At 39.3% G+C, this 20,128-nt stretch overlaps 1 protein-coding gene across 4 annotated transcripts in view; it reads left to right on the forward strand.

The window, feature by feature from the left end:
* The window catches only part of ELOVL6 (ELOVL fatty acid elongase 6), a 148,861-nt gene that overhangs the window by 81,615 nt on the left and 47,118 nt on the right, over window positions 1-20,128 (forward strand). For all 4 annotated transcript variants that reach the window (XM_040476108.1, XM_040476117.1, XM_040476097.1 and 1 more), the window contains one exon: window positions 11,510-11,641. In XM_040476108.1, the coding sequence (XP_040332042.1) occupies window positions 11,510-11,641 (132 nt within the window). The remainder of the gene's footprint in view (window positions 1-11,509; window positions 11,642-20,128) is intronic.

The raw sequence follows: 20,128 nt of genomic DNA on the forward strand, positions 1-20,128 counted from the left end.
AAAGAAAGAAAGAAAGAAAGAAAGAAAGAAAGAAAGAAAGAAAGAAAAGAAGTCCATAGATTGAGCCCTGGGAACCCTTCAAAGTTTAAAGATTGGGAAGGTGAAGAAAGAACTAGCAAAAGAGGATGAAAAAGAACCAGATGGTGACGTTGGGGAAGAAATAAGGGGAAATAGTGTCCCAAAACCAAGTGAAGAAGGTGTTACAGAAAAGGAGCTAACGTCTGTATCAAATGCTGCTGCTCCTTAGCCACCTGAGATGAAGACTCATCCTGAGATAAAGGCTTAACAATAAAAGTGATAAAGCATAGAACAACGGAATTGCCACAAAGAGGAAAATGTACTGGATGTAACCTGTAACATACATTTTCAGATTAAAATGCAGACAATAGCCACAAGCCAAACATTTGTTGTCACAAAAGAGTGTAAAATGACAATTAGAACTTGTCACGGTGGGGATAAATTAAACAAACTAGTCGTTTCTAACAAATTGTGTATGTTACTGGAAATCCCAAGCTCTGTTGCCTACTCCGTTGTAAGGTATACGCTAAATCGTATGTTACTACTAAGAGTTCAAGTACTGATATTTGGGAGTTTGTATACACATGAGTGGCTTCAGGACAATCCGAAACAATGTGACTCTCAGCCCCTTGCATTCTAAAGTGCTTTCTTGACGTAGAGGGAAGAAGCTGGCTTTGGATGTAACAAATCAAGAATAGAGAATAAAGGTTTGCCCTGTACTAGCACTTTCTATGAGTTGCAGCAGAAAAATGGCTTTAGATATTATTATTTAGGTTAATCCCTGTGGTAACGTGAATAATACTCCCCCAAAGATGTCCGTATTTTAATTTAATCCCTGGAATTTGTGAATATGTTTGTTTTTTTTTTTTTTTAAGTTTTTTATTTATTTTTGGGACAGAGAGAGACAGAGCATGAACGGGGGAGGGGCAGAGAGAGAGGGAGACACAGAATCGGAAACAGGCTCCAGGCTCTGAGCCATCAGCCCAGAGCCCGACGCGGGGCTCGAGCTCACGGACCGCGAGATCGTGACCTGGCTGAAGTCGGACGCTCAACCGACTGCGCCACCCAGGCGCCCCGTGAATATGTTTTTTATCTTGTACAGCAAAAGAGACTGCAGATGTGATTAGGTTAAGGAATTGGAGATGAGATTATTCTGGACTATCTGGGTTGGCCCAGTGTAATCACTTGAAGTCCTTAAAATTAGAGATCCTTTCTTTCCAGGGCGTGGGCCTGGATTAGCCCTTGGACCCAAAGTAATCACAAGAATTTTTAAGACTTAAAGATCAGAGTCAGAGACTGTGATAAGGTGATAACAGCAGAGTCAGAGTAGGTGGTGTGACCATGGAAACAGAGGTCGCAACAATGCATTTTGAATACGGAGAAAGCCAAGGAATGCAGGTGGCCTCTGGATGCTGGAAAAGGCAAGAAAACAGATTGCCCCCTAGAACCTCTAGAAGGAATGCAACCTGGATACACCTTGAGTTTAGTCCCACACCTTGACTTATTCCAGACTCCTGACCTCTGGAACTATAAAGTAATTACGTTTTTTAAGCCATTAAATTTGTGGGAATTTGTTGCAGCAGCAATAGGAAAGCAATACAATCCAATTCAGAAAGCAAACTACCTCGTTACCAAAGTTGTCAAAGCTAATGTCTACAGGCCTTATTTTACGTCACTGAAGGACCATTCAGATTTTGAAGGACCATTCAGATTTTGAAGGACCATTCAGATTTTGAAGGAGCATTCAGATTTTGAAGGAGTAGTGTGAATACCCCAATCAAAATCTTGCCAGCGGCATCTGGGTGGCTCAGTTAGTTAACTGACTAGATCTCCGCTCAGGTCAAGATCTCGTATTGTGAGTGATTCTTTGAAAGTTTGACCCCCGTCCCCTCCGCAGAGCTCTGCACTTGACAGTGTGGCTGACAGTGTGGATCCTGCTTGGGATTCTCTCTGTCTCTCTCTTTGCCCCTCTCCTGCTTGTGCATGCACACATGCGCTCGCTCACTCGCTCTCTCTCAAAATAAATAAACTTTAAAAAAATCTTGGGATACTTGGGTGGCTCAGTCAGTTGAGCATCTGACTTCCGCTTAGGTCATGATCTCACAGCTCGTGAGTTCTAGCCCCGCGTTGGGCTCTGTGCTGACAGCTCAGAGCCTGGAACCGCTTTGGATTCTGTGTCTGCCTCTCTCTCTGCCCTCCCCCATTCAGACTCTGTCTCTCTCTCAAAAATGAATACACATTAAAAAAAATTTTTTTTTTAAATCTTGCCATATTATTTTCAAGAGCAAAAGAGAGTTATTTCTTTGGTAACTGAGTGATAGGTATCTCATGGGTGAAAAAGTCTGCCATTTCCACTACCTTGCTAATAATACATTTCTTCTTGTCATTGCCAGTTTTTTCTCAGGCTTAAATTTCTTATGTAAATCTTATTTTGGTGATAAAAAAGTATCTGAGCTATACCACGAAGTCTTTATCACTTCTGGGCTATTTTCTCCCTAATCTAGAAATAGCATTTGGGACATGATTTCTCACTGCTTCTCCAACCCTCTTTCAGAATTTATACCCAGGCGAAAACCAATGCAACAGTATATTTAATCACCCAGTAGTTAACATGAAAACGTGGGTTGTTTTTTTTTTCCTCGAAAGTATTTTCTAGCTTCTTTATAGTTGCGTGAAGCAATGAGTATCAACTAAAACTTGATAAATATAAGGTGGTCGTATAAATTGCAACAGAAATGGGTCATCTTTCAGTTGAAACGATTAGCTCTTGAGTCTAAAGCACTCTTAAAGTTGGATATGTTTCTGCTTGTTATGAGTTGTCTGTGCAGCTGTCGTTTTGATTTTAGGTCTGGGGAAATGGTGTGTCTGACTTGGACTGACTTGTAAACGTGAAATCCGGTTTCCACTCCATTGTGAATAACTATACATGCTTTTTATAGTGTTGTTTTCACTTCTGGTTTTAGTCTGCAACTCTCAGATAAATCTGTTTTCTACAGGACATTCTTTAGGATGAAGACAGCAGGAAACAAATTTCTATACTTGACTAATTTTTTTTTTTAATTTTTTTTTCAACGTTTATTTATTTTTGGGACAGAGAGAGACAGAGCATGAACGGGGGAGGGGCAGAGAGAGAGGGAGATACAGAATCGGAAACAGGCTCCAGGCTCCGAGCCATCAGCCCAGAGCCTGACACGGGGCTCGAACTCACGGACCGCGAGAACGTGACCTGGCTGAAGTCGGACGCTTAACCGACTGCGCCACCCAGGCGCCCCTGACTCTTAATTTTTTAAATATATTTTTTTAATATTTTATGAAATTTTTAATTTCAAATTTCTATGGCTAGCAGGCCATTAGAATAGATAACAAGATTTAAAAACAAGCAAACAGACATTGTGTAACTTCCTGTCCAAGAAAACTTTATATTCAGGGAAAAAAAAAAAAAAGTCCCTAACGCCTCATTTCTCTCTCCTAATAGCTTTTAAGGCTGTAAAAAAAAAAAAAAAAAAAAAAAGACTGTAAAAGGTAAAATTTAATCTGGTAACAGAGAGTCACTCACTGCGCTTACTTAATAGGAGTCATTTCAGAATTTTCTTACGCTTTCTGTATTCATCATTATATTCATTTTATTCATTATTATCATCTTAAATGGGTGAGCATTTCTTCACTGGAAATTCAGATGAAAGCTTTCTTTTTTCTTAGAACAAAGGGCATTTCTTTAAAGGAATTAGCACAATGAAAGCAAATTGCTGATGGAACCCACTTTCTGCATTCTATTTCTGCATGCTGTCTCCTATTTAGATTTCACTGTTTTGTTTTGTTTTGTTTTGTTTTGTTTTGTTTTGTTTTGTTTTGTTTTAATGGCCAGAGTTTAATGTTTTGCCATGTTTTAATGGCCAGAGTTTAATGTTTTGCCAGTATCAGTAGCTGATAGACTGTATGAGATGGTTACTTGGCAATTCTAACTCAAAGTGACAATCAGTATCAGATAATCAGGTTGAGCCATACTCTCAGCCAAAACAGAAACCATAAATGAGTTTGTCAACGCAGAGCCCATTTGTGGTTTGCTTTGAAAAGGGACATTTGTCTACCAAGACCATTGGCAAAATTTCTATTTAGAGGTGGTAGCAAGCTTTACTCTTTCTGAGGAGATAAGAAACTCTAACCTTTTTCAAAGAAAGAGTTTAATTCTTTGTTTTTTAATCCTCAATAATCTTTCATTCCTGACTGTGATATTGAATCTTTCTGATCAGTTGTATGAAACCATGTCTTCTAAAACAGAAAAAATATTTTATTGCATCTGTCTCAGATGCCATATTTTACGATTGAAATTGACATTTTCTCTATAGGACAGTTGAGGACACTGAACCAGATACCGGCTTTATTGAAACAGTGCCATGGTTGGCCTAACAGTTTGCTATTGTTTGCATAGGATAGGAGAATATTCTTAAGTGAATAAAACTTGAAGGTGGTCCCATCTGATAATTCCTGTGAAGTACAGCAGTTCATTAAAGAAGTTCTTTCAGTTCACACCACTGCACCTCGGGAACTTCTGCAGCTACAGATGCCAGCAATGTAGGCTGTGGGGAACATGCCAGAGGGCATTGACGTAGAGACTAGAGTCAAACTTCAGCCACATCTGCCCACCCCCAGCCAGCTCAAAGACTTTGAGTGCTATCCATGGCCTGAACCAGCATTTCTCCATCTATCTTTCCTGGGACCACAAGTGGTAACACTGCCCCCTTCTCTCACCCCAGGCACATAATGGTACACACATGAGTGAATCTATTTTTATTTGTTGACTTACCTATCTCTACTGGTTGGTTGGTTTGTTTACTTACTTATTTGAGGGTGTGAGCAGGGCCAGAGGGAGAAAGAGAAAATCTTAAGCAGGCTCCATGCTCAGCAGGAGCCAGACACAGGGCTTCATCCCACGATCCTGGGATTGTGACCTGAGCCGAAATCAAGAGTCAGAGGCTCAACAAACTGAGCCACCCAAGCACCCCTATTCTAATTTATCTAGAAAGAAGGAAGGAAAAGGAAAATTAAGCCACAAGTTCTAGGACTATACTTTATTAGTAATATTAAATTACCAACCACACACCTCACAGCTTATTGCAACCTTGAGGTGAAGATATTGTCCTTACTGCTGTGCAGTTGCTACAACTCTAGCAATCTTTAATCTGCACTTCTGAACTGACTCTCTTCCATGTGTCTCCCCACCCCCTACAGAAACATCAGGTCTACTACATCCCCAGTTTAGCTCATGCCTAAGGCACTGCTTTCTTCCCACCCCAAATTCCCACTTCTTTCTGTCTACTATACAAAGCCTTACAGGGTCTACCTCAGAGTCGAACCTTCCACAGAGCATTTTCTCATCACAGCAGTATCTCCTTACTCAGAATTCTTGTCACACATTGTCATCTATAACACACGTTTTCCCTGTCTTTCTAACTAGACTACTGGAAGCAGAATTTACTCTTACACAGGGATTGGTTTATTATATTTTCATTCAGTGGCATACCAATCACACTGCAAATAAAAATGGTGGCAGTTCATTTAAATTGTGAAGGGATGGATGGATGTCGGCATTTTTTATCGGCAACAGAAAATATCTTAAAAAAAAAAAAAACAGGCCATTAATGAGTATCTTGCCAATTTATTAGAGAGACGACATTTTTATGGGGCTGTGTACATGATTTTAACATTTTGCAAGTAGAAAGAGCCTATTTTCAGTTGTAAAAAGAAAGCCAACAAGAATAGAAATCAAGATTTTTAAAAAGGTGACAAGGGGAAAAAATGGTATGTGAGACATATACGTACAAGCAACTTTCTGTAACAGGTCTGTTTTAAGAGAAGTGTACTTTCCTAGAAAGAGATGTGTAGCCACGTTATTGAATCCAGTTACTGAATCCATCATACTAAATATGACTCTACTTTGACCATGGCCAACTTCAACAACAGAAAACCAGAATCCCAAAAAATGGCTTTCTCATCTTTTTTTTTTTTTTTTTAATTAGGAGAACTTGTGATCTTTCCATTCACATCAGAGAGGAAAGCAGATTAACAAAGGGGTGTTTGCAACTCAAAGAAGCTCAAAAATCATGCATTATTTGGTTTCCTGGGTCAAACATAACTGATTAGAATAACTCCCTTTCGGGGCACCTGGGTGCCTCAGTCTGTTGAGCATCCAACTCTTAATTTCGCCTCAGGCCACGATCTTGAGAATTTCTCTCTCCCTCTCTCTCTGCCCCACTCATGCTTGCCCATGCGTGTGGGCACTCCCTCTCTCTCTCTCTCTCAAAATAAAAAACATTAAAAAAAAAAATAGCACCCTTTCCTTTAGTCACTCATGGCTTTGTCTTGCAATGATAAAGTCACGATTCATTTGTATACTGTGGACATATTTCCATTATTATTTTCCAAATCATTCGTTGTCAGAATTTCTGGGCAGAGTTAATTCCCAGTTATAATTTACTTGTGAATAAAAACTGCTGGAAATTCCCATTATTTTCAATGTGGAAAAATGCCTGTATAAAGTGTTGGGGGAATTCTCAAGAAAATGACAGAATCCATCCCTGGCTAGAACTCCCAAGAGCACAACTTCAGGATCCCTCTCAAGAAAACTTTCCTGAGGCACCTGGATGGCTCAGTAGATTGAGCATCCGACTTCAGCTCAGGTCATGATCTCATGGTTCGTGACTTCAAGCCCCATGTTGGGCTCTGTGCTGACAGCCCAGAGCCTGGAGCTTGCTTCGGATTCTGTGTCTCCCTTTCTCTCTGCCCCTCCCCTGCTCTCGTTCTCTCTCTCTCTCTCTCTCAAAAATAAATAAACCTTAAAATTTTTTTTTTAAAAGAAAGAAAACCTTCCTCTATATTCTTACCAAATTATGACCACCATCGACATCCACTGAATGTCTTGTTGGCAAAAAGCTGAGCGTTATTTCCTTCTGTCTCCAGGTCTCCAATTTGTTTGTGGCTTTAAAATTACTTTCAGAATTGAATTGTTTGCTGATTTGAATTAGCAGCTGAACAAAGGAGGAGTCTTAAAAAGAGATGTGGCCTCACCAATTAGCATTTGTTTCTGAGTTTCAGAGTCTTAACAAGAAAATTCTGGGCTCCGTATCTGACAAAAGCAGATGAAGTGTTCAGGTGTCCTTTTCTTTTCTCCCTCAAAGCTTTGTTTGAATTTTCACAACTCCTTGCACCTTACACGTGCACGGTAGCCACAAAAACAAGGTCACCAGGGTACAAAGGAGTTCAGGCCATCTCCCCAAGTTATTCATTAGCAATTATCCTGTGTTGAAACACTACCCACGTGAAAGTTTCACCATTTCTCAAAAGAACTCCTTTGACTCTTGGAGAAACACAGGTCAGCCAACAGAGATCCTGATGTGAGTGTTAAAGAGAGTCAAGCTAGGTCCTGGTTTCAGTGGAATATCAGGAGTTGGGGGGGAAAAAGCATTTGAATGTGTAAGGACTCTTTGATAAGTGTTATTGGGTAGAATAATAAACACAGATCACTAGCAGCTACTCTGGTAAGAACAGAAAAAAACATCTCCTAGAAATGTTTGGGACCAGGGTAGCATGATAAAGAAATCCAGCTTTCTAAGGATAATGAATAAAGCCAATATTTTTTTATTAGTCATGGGCTAATTTCCATTCACATCCATGACAGAAATGGAAGGCAGAGAAAGGGTAAATACAAGCACAACAAGCTCAAAGCACATCAGTATTTCAACTGGGTGATCTTCACTTAGTTGGTTACCTTGTAATTATAGCTACAGAAGCACCATTCTGAAAAGTAGTAAGCACCTGTAGCGAGGGGTGGTGCTAAATAATATACAATTAAGATTGGTTAAACAGGAAGAGTCCTTACCATCTGGAAACGGCTAGTTATCTGGTAACAAAACAATGTAGTGTTACCATTATACCCAGCTATGGAGGCATGCCAGAATATGAAGTGTTATTAGATTACCATTGAAGCATTAGGGAAGTCATCTGTCCCCATTAAATAGTAAGTGGGCTAGCAGGAAGTCATTATTCATCTTGATTATAATTGAAACTTTACAAAAGAGATGCCAGAACCGAAAAGCAATTGGAATCCATTTAAACTGCCCAGTTTGCTAAAGAAAAATCTTACCTTATTCTAAGCTAAATGGAAAAATTCATAATACATTCAACTATACATGATACATTTTGATTTCTCAGTTGAAGAGGTAAGAGTTAAGGCTTCGTTAGATGGCTCCCTCTCACAGAAGAAGCCTGAGCTTAATTCTAAATTAACCTAAAGCATTGCATATTTGAATTTCACCACAGTAGAAGATTTGTATAGTAAACAATAAGCAACTTATTTTTTTTTAATTTTTTTTTCAACGTTTTTATGTATTTTTGGGACAGAGAGAGACAGAGCATGAACGGGGGAGGGGCAGAGAGAGAGGGAGACACAGCATCGGAAACAGGCTCCAGGCTCTGAGCCATCAGCCCAGAGCCTGACGCCGGGCTGGAACTCACGGACCGCGAGATCGTGACCTGGCTGAAGTCGGACGCTTAACCGACTGCGCCACCCAGGCGCCCCAATAAGCAACTTATTTTTATTATACCATGTGACTCAGATATAACCTGGACAATTTATGTTTACTTATCTGCTTGAGCAAACTTTTGGTAGTTTTGGCCATTATACAGAAAGTAGCTAGCTATGTGACCATAAGAAACTAATGTCACCAGCACCCCACTCCATCCACCATTCCCTCTTCTGTAGAATAAGGAAATTGAGCTCCGTCGCTTAGGTCTCTTGCAATTCTCAAATTCTCTGAGTCCATATTGATTGACTTGGTTGCCATAGCTATAGAATTGAAGGTTTGTCAAGATATCTCTAGAAAATATGTAGAAAAGAGAATGGTTTGTGCCAGGAAGTTAGTAGTGCATTAGGACTAATTCTCATTTCATAGCTGAAGAAATATAGAGGAAAAGGTACTAAGAGAAGATTTTTATATTTTTCTTGATTCTTCAAGGTATCTTATCTTCCCCTTAATGGCTAGAATGATAGGATCATATAAAGACATCCATTTTATTTGGTGCATAATTGCAAGTAATACATTTATTCTAACCATAATCAAAATCTAAATTAGGTTGAATGTGCAAGAGAATGATCGATAATTTAAGGAAAAGCTTTCAGGGATATATATAGTTAATGTGTATTCTCTAGGAGGTAAACAGGGTTTGGATCAAAGTGTTCTCAGCCCCAAAAATAGGACAATCGAAACACGAAGGCATGGAGAGTCCTCTTGGTCAGTTCACAAACAACATGCTACACGGTTACACAATGACCATGCAATTCAGTAGGAGGGTTTGAGGAATTCTTATGCCTATAACACATCAGGTGTTATGTCTCTGGCACACTCTTTTCCTTCCTGAAAGTTTACCACAGGAGAATAGGGAGATCTGAGGCTACTTAACCTCTAAGCCTGTTTGCTTATCCATAAAATGAAGATAATGCTTTACCTACATTAGGGGAGATTAGGAGGATTAGAGAAAGCTTTTGGGCACTATGTATGCCCACCCCTAAGGAATCACTCCCTAAATCATACTATGAATTGTCACTCATCATTACCTTTACAATTTAGATAAGAATCTTTTTTTTAATTTAGAAAAGAATACATACAATTTCATATCACTATTGCTTACATTAACTTGATAAAATTTTGTGGTTGTTTTTTAGTGAGTCTCTGCATATAAATACAGATGCTGATTAGGACTCAAAGTAATTTAATGACGTACACTTGTAAAATTCATATACATTCATGAACATTTTATCAGGTAAGTTACTACGTGTCAGGTCTTGTGTTTCTAAGAGTGTTTGCAAACCTCTATTGGAAGTGGTTTATTCCACCTTTATGGGTTAATTTCTGGAATTAGTGCTTTATTGGGTGGTGTTCACCAAGTAAGTAACATGTATCCATTGAAGTAGGTGTGTTGCTTGTGTAATTAATAAGATCCCTCTTTAGTTAGCAATACACAGCGGAAGTATTAGCAATTAGGGGAGAATATATGAGGCATTTTGCAAATAATGCTCTTTAGGTTCATTCATTTTGCTTTTTGTATTATGTTTGTAACTTACTTTCAATGATTTCCCTCTTAATCTAATTGAGTGGGGAATATCCATTTTAAGAGCAATACTACTTTTTTTATACGAAGTTCACTTAGATGTTTAAATTATTTACAAGGCCTCTGTTACTTTCTATGGAATCATAGTTCTATAGAATCCTGGGTTTGTTTTTGTTTTTGTTCTTACTGGCGTTATTAATATTACTGTTTACTTCTCCATCGTACGGTAATAAAGCAGCAGGACCTAGAGATTCTATTTCATATTGTTTGCATGCTTCTGACCGAGAGTTCCATGTAAGCCTGACTAAGGAAAAGAGAGAATAATGAGCCCCTGTATTTCATCATCCTTTTTGTTAATGTGATTACATCTCAGGGCCCCTGGCTGGCTCATCGCTAGAGCATGTAACTTTGATCTCAGGGTCATGAGTTCAAGCCCACATTAGGTGTGGAGCCTACTTAATTTAAAAAAAAAAAATCTAGTTTCCACTCTCTACCTGTAATATTGTTTTGGTTTTGTTTGTTTGCTGGGATATTTTAAAGCAAACCCACAACATGTAATTTCACCCATAAATATTAGCTGCTTTTAAAATTATGACTAATAACTTTCTGATTTATATTCTGAATTTATTACAAACATCTTTTTGCAATTGCTTTGGTCAAGTAAAGGCCCCCAAAATTCTACGTATTATCTTTCACTGTAGTCTCTCAAGTCGCTTTTTAATCTAGAAGATTATTGGATTCCATACTCCTCTGACTTAGAGAAGAAATATGTTCACTTGTCTTACAGAAGTTCCCATCATTGTATTTATCCTTTATATTTCTTATGATTAGGTAGTAAAATCAGATTTTGATAGGATTCAATTTCAAGCTTTTAGGCAAGTATACTGTAGGTGGTTCTATGTTCTTTCTGTTACATTGTATGATGTCTGCCAGTTATCCTTATTATTAATGATAATATTGAAAGGTAATACCTAATCCTTTGGTGGAGAGGATTTCAGAAATCCATTCTGGGGACGCCCTAAGTTACGTAGCTTGATTTTAGTGTCTTAATTCCCTCATTGAAAAATTTTCTTTTTGCACCTTAATGTTATGTTGTTGAAATTTGTAAAGCCACAGAGCTGGAAAAGCAGATAAATCTATTCTGACATGTGTTGGTTAATCTGGATGACCTAATTGTCAAGGGAGGTTTCCACAGAAGGCTGTGGAGCCAAAAAGACTAATTCTCTCTTCTGTGAAGGGGCACATTCCCAGGAATATGCGTTCAGTGCTTCCAAAGAGGGACTGGTATAAAAAATTACGAATAATTTAAACATAGATTTCTGGTGAGTAAAAATAAATTGCTTAAAGATTTTCATTTCATAAGATGTTGGGGTTTTGTTTGTTATAGGAAGAAATCTTTCCTGTTTTCTGCTCTGTATGCTGCCTTTATCTTTGGTGGTCGGCACCTCATGAACAAACGGGCGAAGTTTGAACTGAGGAAGCCATTAGTGCTCTGGTCTCTGACCCTTGCAGTCTTCAGGTAGGTTTTATTTTCATTTTCCCAGTGCCGTCCATCCATTTCCTCAGACCTGGCTAAAGGAGCAATGTTTGAGCATTTTATTTTATATCACGTATTTTTGATTGTTCAGTACATTGAAGGTAAAATAAAGTCATGTCCAGAGAGTAGGGCTCCACTGAAACCGACTTGCCATAATATGCTCAATCTCTTCAGGCTGTCTCGTTTCTTGTCCATACGGCTGGTGCAGTGATCCAGTTTATCTCTTAGGCCTAGAAGCAGTGTGTCAATTCCATTACTTGTGTTGCTTAAATATAGATGAAGCGTTAAATGCAAAGCCACACCGGTGTTGGTGTGTGGCAAAGTAGGGTTTAAATGTGCTGGGTACGCCAGGGCCCGATTGCCGTGACCTGAGGCTGCCGGGCGACCCCACCCGAAGCGTCTTTAAACCTCCACATCGGGACTCCCTAGGTACCCGGACAGTAGGGGTGGACAAGGCGGGGGACGGGGGCCACACGGCCGCCGCCTCGATGTGGACCCCGACCACGGCTGAGCCCGCAGGGTCAGGGTGCAAGGCCCGATGCTTCCAGACGGTGATGGAGGCCCACCAGACACTGCCCCCGGGCCCCGCCATCATGCCCGCCCCTCGCCCCCGTCCGTCCCTCCAGGTCACCGGGGCTGACCACCCCTCCCTCCCCCCCCCCCCCAACCAACTAATATGTAATCAAACAATAGCACTCAGACACATGACTAGATACTGGACACCTGTCTATGTTAGTATTACTAGACCAGAGAAGGCTTTTGCTCTGCATCCCCAAAAGCACTGTTCACTCCCCATTGCCTGAGCTGACCAACTGGCTTATGTTTAGCTAACTCATTGTCACTTGGTGTTGGCTAGAAGTCCTCCTAGAGGCTGTCAGGGCCAGGTCTGTCTCTCCAGGTGCAGCTGCCAGCCAACATTCAGACACACTCCTGGAAGCTTGAAGGAGCTTTTCTAGTTTTATGATATTTGGTGATCTAAGCATTCACAAGACTAGTTAGCATACAGCTGGTGTCCAAACAAGTGCCAGAAAATACCTATAGTGCTAACAAAGGTACCTGCTTTTTTGTGCGTTTTGCTTGTCAGAACCCACAAGTGTATAACTAGGCTTGGGGTAAGGGGGAGTGTGGGGGGGTAGATGTAGATATATTATAAATGAGAACTATTTTAATATTTCTGAATAATCATTTTTTATTTTTTCATACTACATATTAACTGTTCTACCACTAAGCAGAAATAGGAAACCTCATTACTTACTTAAGCCTTATTAAAAGTGATCAGACAGGAAGAGGATTTTCATAAACTCTGATGATCCATACATTTCCATTATGTCAGAACCCTGCATCCAAACGCTCATTTACTTGCTACTACTGACTATACTCTAATTTGGTGCCTTTTGTAAGTTCTGCAGGTGAAGTGCTCATGATGTGGATCTGTCACTAAAAAATTCTTCCATTTCAATCTGTATTAGGACATGATTCTCTATAATACAAAGCAGTGTTTTCATTTTTATTCACTTCTGAGGTTCACAGAACATGCCTCTACTGAAGTATTTTGATTTTTGAGGAAAAAGTTATCTTTTTTTTAAACGTTTATTTATTCTTTTTTTTTTAATTTTTTTTTCAACGTTTATTTATTTTTGGGACAGAGAGAGACAGAGCATGAACGGGGGAGGGGCAGAGAGAGAGGGAGACACAGAATCGGAAACAGGCTCCAGGCTCCGAGCCATCAGCCCAGAACCCGACGCGGGGCTCGAACTCACGGACCGCGAGATCGTGACCTGGCTGAAGTCGGACGCTCAACCGACTGCGCCACCCAGGCGCCCCATAAACGTTTATTTATTCTTAAGAGAGCGCAAGCAGGGGAGGGGCAGAGAGAGGGGGACAGAGAATCCCAAGCGGGCTCTGCACTGACAGCAGCAAGCCCGATGTGGGGCTCAAATTCGTGAACCCCCCCGAGACCATGACCTGAGCCAAAGTCAGACGCTCAACCAACTGAGCCACCCCAAGCACCCAGAGGAAAAAGTTATCTTTATCCTAAGGATGCTTTCAGCATTTTTTACGGAATTTTCAACAAAAGGCTTTATCTTTTGTTTTTTAAAATCTTGAACACATCTGAGCAGAGTACAAGGAAACCCCATGCACCAGTTACCTTGTTTAAACAATTATCACCGATGGGTTAATATTCTTTCATCTACATTTCTACCAACTTTCCTCTGTCCCCCAAATTATCTGGAAATAATACCAACTGAAATACTTCTGAATGAAATGGTGCCACTTCTAAAAGTTAAGTACTCATAAGTTAAGTAACCTAAATTAGTAATAATTCTTTATCCTTCAGGGTTCAGATTTTCCCAGTTGAAAAAAATTTTTTTCTTCAATTTGTTTTTAAGAATCGGGATCAAGATTAGATCCATATGTTTCCTTTGGATGTTTCTTTTTACTTCCAGGTTTCTATTTTCCTCCCTCCTCAGCCCTCCCCAAACTCCCAACTCCCCATCCATCCTTTGAAGAAAGCACATCATTCGCCCCTCACAGTTTCCCCCAGACTCACTGATTTTCCTGATGGTGTCCTTCTGCCCCCTGTATTCTTCGTTAGTTGGTAGTTAGATCTACAAGTTTGATTATATTCAGGTGTAACATGTGACAAGACTTTCTATAAGAAGAAATTTGCCTTTATCAACTATGCAGTTATCCTAAAGTATATACAGTTATTACCGCATGGGCAGAGCAAGTGCTTGATTCTTTGGCCATATTTAACAGCTTCACAAAAGAAAATAATTTGAGGCGCCTGCTCGGCTCATTTGGTTAAACATCCAAGTCTTGACTTCAGCTCATGATCCCACAGTTCAGGTCATGATCTCACAGTTCCGCTGAAGTGTGGAGCCTGCTTGGGATTTTCTCTCTCCCTCTCTCTGCCCCTCCCCTGCTCGAGAGTTCTCTCTCTCTCTCTCTCTCTCTCTCTCTCTCAAAATAATTTAAAAAAATTTTAAAAAAATTTGGTTACCCAGCATGTAAATAATAATTTTTTTCTTAAGTATCATTATGCACTCATGGATTTCTACTTTATGTGTCAATGATTTTTAGATGAATTTGATTTGGGTATATTTTAGTTTATTGCTATTATTCTTTTTGATGCTAAATTATCGATCTTTGGTCACGGTGAGTCTCATCAAGTTGGCTCCTGAATCCTTTCACATGCACTGAGTAGTGCTCATAGCTTGATTTGTGTGTGTGTGGTGGGGGTGGGGGTGGTGACAAGATGTTCTAGGCCAGGCATATTGTATATTTCTTATCTGGAAACGGGATTAGTCATTTCTCCATGGAGCCCTAGTTCTTTTGGGGTAAGGAAGATAGTATTTACAAACTGGTGAGTTGTGGTGGTGATTGTTCATGCCAAGGTAGTTCTTATTTCTAGGCCTTTCAGAGGCCAGAAATAGAATTTTTTTTTTCCAAGAGATGTATTCAGAGTTAGTACTAATACTTCTAATTCATATTTACTACTAGTTTTTACTTAATTTCTTTTTTTTAATTTTTTTAATGTTTATTTATTTTTGAGATAGAGACAGAGTACAAGTGGGGGAGAGGCAGAGAGAGAGGGAGACGCAGAATATGAAGCAGGCTCCAGGCTCCAAGCTGTCAGTCCCAGAGCCTGACGCAGAGCTTGAACCCATGAACTGCGAGATCATGACCTGAGCTGAAGTCGGACACCCAACCGACTGAGCCACCCAGGCGCCCCTCGTTTACTTTCTTGTATCTCCTTCCTCTCGTGCCAAAATCCAAATCCCAATGTCAGCCACTAACTATTTATTTATTTTTATCCTACAACGCATGTGCAACAGCTGTTAACAGTACCTTATCTTTTTTAGATTGACAAATTCTTCTTGTTTTCTCTTCTGTTTCTTTAATTCTTTTAGTTACTTCCTCTGGATCCATATTTTGCAAAAAAATTTAAAAAGCAGGACTACATAGAGTTAAAGCATTGACAATTGAGGATCCTGTAAAAATTTATAACATTCTAATAGGAATTTGGAAAACACTGACAATAGAATTCTATTGTTCTATTAACTGAACCTGGTTCCATGTTAGAGTATACTGAGGTTCCTCTGTGCCTAAAGAATTCTGGTCAATGACACATTGGAAGAAAATATTAAATACAGAATGATATATTTCTTACATAATGTTTACGTAAATTTTACTCCTAGACACAAAATACCTATATATTGTTTATTAATACATTTGAGTATTTCTAGAAGTATCTAAAAAGGTAGTAGAAAAAAACGTACTCAATTTTATATCTGGAAAAACAGAGGAGACAGCTTTTATTAAATGCCTCATATTTCTAGAAAATAAAACAAAAAATTTCATTGCTGGTAGAGCGTAGTTCTAGGGGACTGGCAGTTTAGAAATAAAAAGGATTTGAGGCACCTGCGTGGCTCAGTCAGTTAAGCGTCTGACTCTTGATTTTGGCTCAGGTCATGATCTCACGGTGCATGAGATCAAGCCCTGTGTCAGGCCCTGCACTGACTGAGCGGAGCCTGCTTGGGATTGTCTCTCTCTGGCCCTACCCACTCAGACTTTCTCTCTCAACATAAATCAACATTAAAAAAATAATAATAAGGAGATAAAGTTTTTTCTGTGATGTGTTATCTTGTTTGCTTGTCTGCATTTAGAACATTATTCAATATATATGCACATGATCTCATACCCAATTCTAGAGAATCTTAAGAATACTTGCTACCTTTATTTGGAATGGAGTTGATATAAACCTTCAAAAGATGCTTTTGGCTCAGAGATGTTTTGGTGAAAGTTAGTAAGAATTTCTCTATTTTGGCCAGATAGGATAACTTCATTATTATTTATAAGCATATGTTTTCAGAGAAAATTTTTGAATGGCTTTTACCTTACTATATAAGTCACAAATTTTCAAGTCTATGTGCAATAGAGCCTAATAGAGAAGTTAAAAATTCCTTGCTCAGGAGACATTCTGGTATTAGGTAACCTGGATCTACTCTACCTCCCTGCTCTTTGCCATTACAGGATAAGGTATTATCTATTTGGAAAAAGAAAGAAAGAGAACCAAAATTTTCAGTTAGAGAAATTATAAATGGAAGGAGGGGAGAAACAGTAAATTTTTTGTTTTTGTTTTTTTGAAAAATCATTGAAAATGTGATTGTTTTGAGTATTTTGCTGTTGAAGAATAATTTCTTTTCCACAACTTCTCAAGCTTACCCCTTAGCTTTTTATAGTAGCCAGAGGTTCAACTATGACTAATTTCCAGAGGCCACACACTGTTTACTCAAGAACTGAGACAACAGAGATGAGATGAGAATTAATTTGGACATCCAGAGTACTTAAGCAAAAACAAACAAGCAAATAAAACCCTGTCTTCATACCAGTCTATTTCAGAAAGTGGTGTGGGGTTTTCCATAGTTTGGCAAGAATTACCTATAGAGCATTTTGGTTTTTGTTTTTTTGAAAGAGAGCAAGCCAGGGAGAGGGACAGAGGGGGAGAGAAAGAGAGAGAGAGAGAGAGAGAGAGAGAGAGAGAGAGAGAGAATCTCAAGCAGGCTCCGTGCTCATCATGGAGCCCAACGCAGGGCTTGATCCCACCACCCTAGGATCATGATCTGAGCCAAAATTGAGAGTTCGCCACTCAACCAACTAAGCCACCCAGGCGCCCCAAACTATAGAATATTTTTCTTCTATCTCTTTCCTTTGGGATACTCACTGAATATGTGACACTAGCCTTCATACAGGCCATGTACCATTTAATTTTATTTTTTAATTATTTTTTTAATGTCTGTTTATTGTGAGAGAGAGCACACGTGCTCACATGTGCGCAAATAGGGAAGGGGCAGAGATAGAGGGAGACAGAGAATCCCAAGCAGACTCCCTGCTGTCAGCACAGAGCCCGACACGGGGCTGCACCTCAAGAACCATGAAATCATGACCTGAGCTGAAATCAAGAATCTGACACTCAACCAACTGAGCCCTTATTTAATTTATTGAAAGCTGTCATAAGTTTTGATGGAGTCAATAGAATATGATCACAACTGAGTTTTCACCAGGTCTGCAATGTATTCATTTTATTTGATAATAATGTCTCCAAGGTTTCCTTGGCAGTTTCTCCCGATTACCTACACCCTGTCGACCCTGTTCAGATTCAAACCATGAGCTTCTGGTATCAGTCTTTAGGAATACGACTGGGATGATGACACAGTGCCCTACTACATCTAGCCTACCTTCCACCCAACCTAAGGATAAGCACTTCCTTATTTTAATGAGATAATTCTATGTGGCAGTTGGCTCTAGCTATTTGAACATTTCCTTGGGATAAATGCTGAGAACAATTCTGGTACTTTGAATTAGTAGATCCTTTGGATGAGATTGTGTCTCATGGCAAAAATCCTCAAACACTTCAAGGTGCCTATGATCCATTCTTCTCTGACCCTGCTGAGTCATTAAATTATGTTGCTATGATACCTCAGCTGCCTGACTACTGTTGCTTTGTAAAGGATTTTCGATGTATTTATTTAATGACTTCAAACCCTTCCAGATTTTTAATTTTTTTTAAATTTTTAAATTTAAAAAAATTTTTTTTCGGTTTTTTTCTTTTTTTTTTAATAACTTGTCACGACTTTTTTTTTTTTTTTTTTTTTAACGTTTATTTATTTTTGAGACAGGGAGAGACAGCATGAGCGGGGGAGGGGCAGAGAGAGAGACACAGAATCCAAAACAGGCTCCAGGCTCTGAGCCGTCAGCACAGAGCCTGACGCGGGGCTCGAACTCACGGACCGCGAGATCATGACCTGAGCCGAAGTCGGATGCTTAACCGACTGAGCCACCCAGGCTCCCCCCCCCCAAAAAAAATTTTTTTTTAATGTTTATTTATTTTTAAGAGAGAGAGACAGAACATGAGTGAGGGAGGGGCAGAGACAGAGAGGGAGACACAGAATCCGAAGCAGGCTTCAGGGTGTCCACACAGAGCCCAACACGGGGGTCAAACCCACGAACCGTGAAATCATGACCTGAGCCGAAGTCGGGTGCTTAACTGACTGAGCCACTCAGGTGCCCCGGAATCCTTCGAGATTGGGTAGAGATGTGTGTGATTCTGATTCAGGCAGCTTTTGCCAGGATCTATCTGGCAGTGTTTCATTCTCGTTGGTAGCATAAGGAGTTCCAAGGAGCCTTCCAGGTCTCTGACCCAGAACAGGGTCAAAGCAAGGTGTCTAGTCATTGTACATCAGAATAAGATGTACTGCGTATTTATAGATGCCAGTATCACACTTGCTTCAGATTTGCTTACTCATGTTTCCCAGTGATTCAGTATGGCCTCAATTGTTTTATGCTTCCTGACAAAATCAGATGTTCTATACTTTGCAAGTTTGACTCCTCACCTTGTTACTAACTGGAAGTGTTTTCCCTTTGAAACTCATTTTTATTTCCTGGCCTTATTTTAATTTTTATTAAATTTCAGTGTTGGCTTAAGTATAAAATATATTCCAGCTGAATAGAAAAGTATTCTTTTCTTTAGTGAGATTTCCAAGAAAAAAGTGCTTAAATATAGTACAGGAAACATTCAGAAAAGTATGTTTAACAGTGCAGAGCAGCAGATGAATGGTATTTAATTAAATCTACTTGTGATTTTCATACACACACCTAAGTGTTTAATATCTGGAGAATTATTAGCAATTGTTAAGGCAACAAATATATAATAAAACCAATGGAAACTATTCAGATGAGTAAATTATGGCATCTAAAATACTTGTTGGGAAAAAAAAATAAAATAAATAAATAAAAATAAAAATCTTGTTGGGGCACCTGGGTGGTTCAGTTGGTTAAGCATCCTACTCTTGGTTTTAGCTCAGGTCATGATCAGGGTCAGGGGATTGAGCACCATGTCAAGCTCTGAGCTGGGTGGGCAGCCTGATTAAGATTCTCTGTCTCCCTCTCTCTCTGCCCCTATCCTATGCTCAGGCATGTGCACATTGTCTCTCTCAAAAATAAATAAGTAAATAAATAAAAATAAAAAACATGTTGAAGGGGAAAATAAATCATTGACCTGTAAAATGAGGAAACAAAGAAAGTGACAAATTTTGAACAACTTAATCAATTTTTTCTCAAGCACCTCTTGTCTAGTATTTTGTTCTGTGGTTGCCAAAAGCGTTCCCTCTTGATCTACAAAGAAAACTTTACAAAGAATGATTCTAGTGATAGTACTTATAAAAATGAAATGGATACATGAGCTATAAATGCTATAGGAGGAAATCCCTATTGTGTTGATAGCAGATTATAAATTTTACAGTTTTAAACGTAGCACCAAGGGGGGGCAGAATTAACAAAGGAAACGATACCTCTAGAAAGCATATGCTGAGTAGTTATAAAAAGAAAGAAAGAAAAGAAAAGAAAAGAAAAGAAAAGAAAAGAAAGAAAGAAAGAAAGAAAGAAAGAAAGAAAGAAAGAAAGAAA

This window comes from Herpailurus yagouaroundi, unplaced genomic scaffold, assembly GCF_014898765.1.
Source record: "Herpailurus yagouaroundi ecotype Mexico unplaced genomic scaffold, PumYag 28, whole genome shotgun sequence".
In the NCBI taxonomy this organism is placed as follows: domain Eukaryota; kingdom Metazoa; phylum Chordata; class Mammalia; order Carnivora; family Felidae; genus Herpailurus; species Herpailurus yagouaroundi.